We start from the raw sequence: 5,352 nt of genomic DNA, 5'->3' as shown, positions 1-5,352 counted from the left end.
GCTTGGAGGACAAAATCCTGGTGCGCTCTGACAAGGTAACAGGGCAAACCTGGGGCACTTTCTACAGGGAGAGAGCATGGGCTGTGCCGGTCCCTTCCCCTTGCCATTGGAGGGGCTCCTCTGAAATAGCCAGCATTAGAAGGAGAAAGCCAGGTAGACAAAATAGAACCATAGAATCATTTAAGCTGGAAAAGATCATCAAGTTAAAAATTACTCACGTTGTTCGATTTTCATCCTCTGTTTGGAGGTTCTTCTCTAGTTCCAGGTGATGGAATAGCTTAGAAAACATTGCATGGCAGGACAGAAGCAGAAGCTAATTTACCCTGTGGCTTTTAGGCCTCCGTGCAACCTAGTGCCTTCCTTGCCCCTCCTGCACAAGGAAAACTGAGTTTCAGGCTGATATTCCATGAAATGCTAGTTTTAGGAGTATTGTCAAGTGGGTGTCAGTACAGCCACAGAGTTGTGACAGCTCACTGGAAATCATGGAAGACTCAATTAGCACAGATGAGGAAGTCACCTGGTTATTGTGAATATGAGATCTGAGGAAAAATTTCTGCATCTCTTCTGAACTGCCCTTACTATGCCATTGAGCTTAGAGGAAAACAGCTAAATTGAGTTAAAGCTGGGCAGTGATGTAGAATCTGTGAATACTTAGGTCGCTTAACATTGATTTGGGGTTTCTAATTTTAGACTATGTACTCTTCTATTCCTTTGTGTGAACCCATCACCATGAGCCGCTCTGGCAGCTGATGGCTCAGTAGAACAGACAGTGATAATTACAAAGAAGTCCCTTCAGCATCAATAAAACAAAGCAATGTCTCCTTTTCTCTACAATTCCTTATGGGGATGCCAATGTTTGTAATCACTCAGTGTTTCTGTCAGTAAATCTGGCCAAGGGAGTAGGAGACGTGCCTGTTTGCAAGTTCCCATGCTTTATTGCCGTGTCTAGGGCAGATCGGAGTAGAGGCAGTGGGTCGAAACTGCTGCAGGACAGGTTGAGATTAACTATTAAGCAAAGCTTTCTGGCCAAAAGGATAGCAAAGCCCAGGAACAGGTTGTCTGGGAGAAAGATTGCAGGCTGAGGATGCCACTGTTCAAGGTCGTTAAGAACAGCTTAGACAAAAACCCACCAGACATGACACAGGTAATTGTATTCCCATCTTAACGCAAGGGGCAGCGAGTTCAGTAACTTCTGGAGATCCCTTCCAGCGTCTGGGCTTTTAATCAGATTCTACTCCAGGCACCTAATAACAGGGCCAGGTGGAAATACACCATCTCTCCAATGGGAAAATTTGCTGCATGTTTTCTCATTGCAAATAAAATTACCTAGAAGCTACAAAAGCTGTCTCGGGCAGCAGTAGCTCACATGGCTGCTTCCCTCACCCTAGTGGACCATGTCTTTTTTTCAGTGTGATCTCTCTACCTTAAGAGCTACCAGTCACGTCATGGTTCCTAATGCAAAATTTGACCCCAAATCCCCCATGCACGGCTTTCTAAAAGAGGGGCGAGTAGCAATTTTCCACAGGGAAAAACAAATAGGTTCTGTGGGGTGAGGGGAAACGGGACTTGAAGTTCTTTAGAGCAAAGGTTTGTATTCCTCAGAGTGGATCTGGAGCACAGCTCGCTGGGCTCTGCTTCACCTCTGGGAGGTCTGATCACCCCTTGTGATAAGGGATGCAGAGAAGGGGATTCAAAGTCCCCTTTGCAAAGTCCTTATGCAGTCACGCTCCTCAAGCTCCTCTGCCAGCCAGTCCTGGTGAGTGTGTCTGGACCTAAGCAAGCCCCATTGCCCACCACAGGACACTTACACAACTTCCTTCTTCTAATCCTTCAGTCTCCAGCCCCAGAGTCCCAACTTGATCCCGATGCCGAGGAGGAGGAGTTGAAGAGGAAGCTGGAGAAGTTAGCCAGCAACATCAGCGACAAAGAAGTATCTTCTGAAGAAGAGGAATGTGACGAAAAGAAGAAAACAAAGAAACCAGAGATGAGTTTCTCCAGTGATGACATGGCCAGCGATGCTCGAAAGGTAAACCTCATCAGGAAACCTGTGTCTTCCCACCCATATCATTCTAGGCTCCACCTGCAGTTCCTTCTGCTCTCAGTGGTTTATGGCTTACCCTGTGATAATGAAACTCTTCTTCTGTCCCACCCCTCCACCTCAATGCCTCCCAGGGCTGTGGTGTGTCTGGCTTAGCTGCCTGCTTTAACAGAGTGTCAAGGGACAAGCAAGTCCCAGGATGCTGGATCTGGACCTTGTAGACTCTTCCAATCTCATCCAAGAGTCAAAAGTAAAGTCTCTGAGAGGTCTTGCAGGCTACCTTCTGTCATAGAGAAGCACAAACCTCTGCATCTATTTAGCAGAGTTGTCTCAGGATCTGGATGTTATCACACAGAAGACAGTCCTGGGGTGGGACAAGAGCTTGGTGATGATTTAGTACTGGCAGCCTTTATCAGACACCTGCTACAACCTAAAATGTCTCTTCCAGACCTGTCAGGGCTCCCGAGTCCCAAAATCCCTGGTTCCACTTCCCCTCAGTAATCTCCTGTACTTACAGCACTGTGCTGGCTCCTGTCCCCTGTCCAGTGGTGGGTGATCCGTGGGTACATGGGTCAGGGATAGCAGAAGGGATCACAGCACCTATGCAGCCCCATTCCCATCAACTCCGAGGCTCCCTCACCCCATGGCCCAGCACAGTCTCTGCCTGCTGGGTGTGTTTTGGAGATCTGCTGCTTTTCTCCCATGTATCCCCACAGCAGGGCTGGAGAGGTGCTCATTTGTGTGCAGCCTTGCAGGGGACAGTTGCTTCCCTGACCAAAGAGCAAGAGCAGACAAAGGCACAGGACTGCTTCTCCCTGACCTCACCCAGCAGGCAGCAGGGCTGGGTGACAGATTCAAGGACAAGCAACCGATGACAGCCCAGGTGACTCGGAGGGAAAGGGCGATCTTGTGTGTCTCCAGTTGTACAAAGCCTTCTGAGATGGTCCATTGGCACAAAATGGAGAGGTTCCGTGGTGGGTCTCTAACAGCTGACTCATTCATCCTCCCCCTTCTGCCTTGGCTTGTTTGCTCTGACATATCCGTCACCGACAAAGGAAGCACGCGGGGGCTGCACTGCCCCTCTCATCTCCTTCAAAGCTCCTTTTCTGAGGTTGCAGAGACTTTCATGGTGCCATGAGGCCTCTCTTTAATGCAAGGCAATACTCTCACCCTCGCAAGGCAAAACCTGGCAGCTGCTAGAGTTGGAGAGCGTGCCTGCCTGTGTATACATGGTGCATTTAGAGAGTCTGTCTCAGCTATGAGTCTCTGCACAGCTCTAAACAAAACCTCAGGATTAGAGCAAGCGATTGTTCCTAGGACAGTTTCCTTCACAGATCTGGGTACTAATTGCTGTCCTCTTACCATCACTGGATCAGCAGTGCACTGCATCATTGCCAAAAGCATCCTTCACTGCCTCCTTTTTCCTAAAAGCTGCTTTTAGATGGCTGCTGCAGCTTCACCACCACTCATTGGCTGAACAATGTGCATCTTCTCAGTAACCATTTCCAGTTAACTGCAGCACAGAGGCTAAGTGGTAACTCACCAAGTCAAGTGGCAATTCCTGTGTGAGCTGCCCACCTGCAGCAGACAGAGGCTCCTGTGCTCAGGAATAGGGAGATATTAGTGGGATATCAACATTAGCTTCTTCAGTCTCATAAAATGAAGCCCAGATTCTCTGCTTGCTTTGACCAAAATCCAGCTGTGAAACGGGGAAGATACCCGCCTGGTTGTTGTGTCTCAGTGGAGTTGTGCAGGCGAGTAACACAGGGGCTATATGATAGCTTCTAACCTAAGGGAGACCCAGCTGACCTGCAGCAGCTCAAGCCGAACAAAATCTGAGAAGTGAAACAAAAAACAGTTTTTTGGTTCAAGGTATCACCCTTTGTGTAGAATTGAGGTAGAAATGCCTGCAGTAATGCAGAGGGACCAGCCTTGGTTAAAGGCTGTGCCAGCATGGATTTTTAACAGCAACATTCCTAGTAGGTCCAGGCTTGGATTTTGTGTGATTCTGGGTTTGGTTCCTCCAGTCAGAAGGAAGTTTTCTAACTGGGCAATACTGCGATGAAAGGAAACGCTCCTAATGGAAAATGTGTAAAAGCTCTGCTCTACCATAGGCACCATAAAATGATAAAAATGTCAGCTGGACTAAGTGAGCTGGTTCTCTGCAGGACAGCTCACCTGGAAATACGTGCAGCTGTAAACACAACCATTTGCCAACAGTGCATATATCACCCCCATCTCCTTGGTTTCCAGGGAATTATCAGTTGAGAGAGAAATTATGAGTTTCTTCAGTCGATTTTCACGTGTGCTTAGTGCCTTATCAAGCAAAAGGCAGCATTTACGAGCATTATTGCCGTCAGTGCTCCTTGGGGTTGCAACTTCTAGCAGTTTGACAATACAATAATTTTATGGGGTTGTGCTTTTTTTTTTTCTTTTGCTACCAGCTTAAGGAGTTGTTTGCATCCATGCTTAGACCTGCTGAAGTGTAAAGCAATATGCTGCAAATAGATCTTAACTGCTGAGTAACTGAGTGGCCTTTGGGCAGCCAGGTGCTGCCACTGTCACCTCTGGTGGCACTGCTTCCGGAGTGACACTTCCCTTGATAACGTCTTTTACAAGCCTTTTGAGATGACTTCTTTTGTCACAGCCATCCTCTAGAAAGCACGGGCTGAGATAAAAGCTCTGCTTTAGCCACACATCCATCTCCCATGGAGAGCCCTTCAGGAACAGTGTAAGCCCTTTAATTACCACTTCTCCATCTTTCTCTAGCTCTTGAAGATCTGATACCCCTTTCACCCCCAACTTGTGCTGTTTTGTACACCACATTAAATTAATGTCCTCATTTTTTCCCCTCTCCATCCTCTGCTTTGGCTCTGCCGGGCATTTGCAGAGGTCATCGGCTCAGGCTTTGAGTGAAATCACAGCCAAAGTACTGAGAACCATAAACATCACGGAGAAAGCGGTGTGTGAGTCATTGCATGGAGAGACCCAGTGCAACGGCGGCTGTGCCCTCCCCGTGGGGCAGCTTCCCAGCCTGGGAGACGGGAAAGAGGTGGCCGAAGCATACCGTGAGCTTGAAGAAAACGTAAGGTTCATGGGAGCTTTCTGCAAGCAGGGAGGGCATCAGGGGATGGGCATACAGAGGAAACCGCCCAACATTTCTCATTAGTAGGTCAGCATTAAAGGATGGGCACCACCGAGGGATTAAAGAACCTGGTCTTGTCTGACAGTGGCCAGAGCTGTCTTACAAGGGAGGTGGCACAACAGAAGTGCAAATGCTCTGTCCTGTGCCTTCCCCTGCCCCCCATTCCTGC

General features: G+C 48.3%; 1 protein-coding gene across 1 annotated transcript in view; it reads left to right on the top strand.

The window, feature by feature from the left end:
• The window catches only part of MLPH (melanophilin), a 23,401-nt gene that overhangs the window by 12,921 nt on the left and 5,128 nt on the right, over positions 1 to 5,352 (top strand). The window contains exons 10-12 of the mRNA XM_010140502.1: positions 1 to 35; positions 1,835 to 2,026; positions 4,929 to 5,123. The exon at positions 1 to 35 is cut by the window's left edge and continues 5 nt beyond it. Coding sequence (XP_010138804.1) covers positions 1 to 35; positions 1,835 to 2,026; positions 4,929 to 5,123 — 422 coding nt within the window. The remainder of the gene's footprint in view (positions 36 to 1,834; positions 2,027 to 4,928; positions 5,124 to 5,352) is intronic.

The sequence above is a fragment of the Buceros rhinoceros genome, unplaced genomic scaffold (genome assembly GCF_000710305.1).
Source record: "Buceros rhinoceros silvestris isolate BGI_N320 unplaced genomic scaffold, ASM71030v1 scaffold2207, whole genome shotgun sequence".
Lineage (NCBI taxonomy): Eukaryota > Metazoa > Chordata > Aves > Bucerotiformes > Bucerotidae > Buceros > Buceros rhinoceros.
This window is presented reverse-complemented; position numbering and strand designations above follow the sequence as displayed.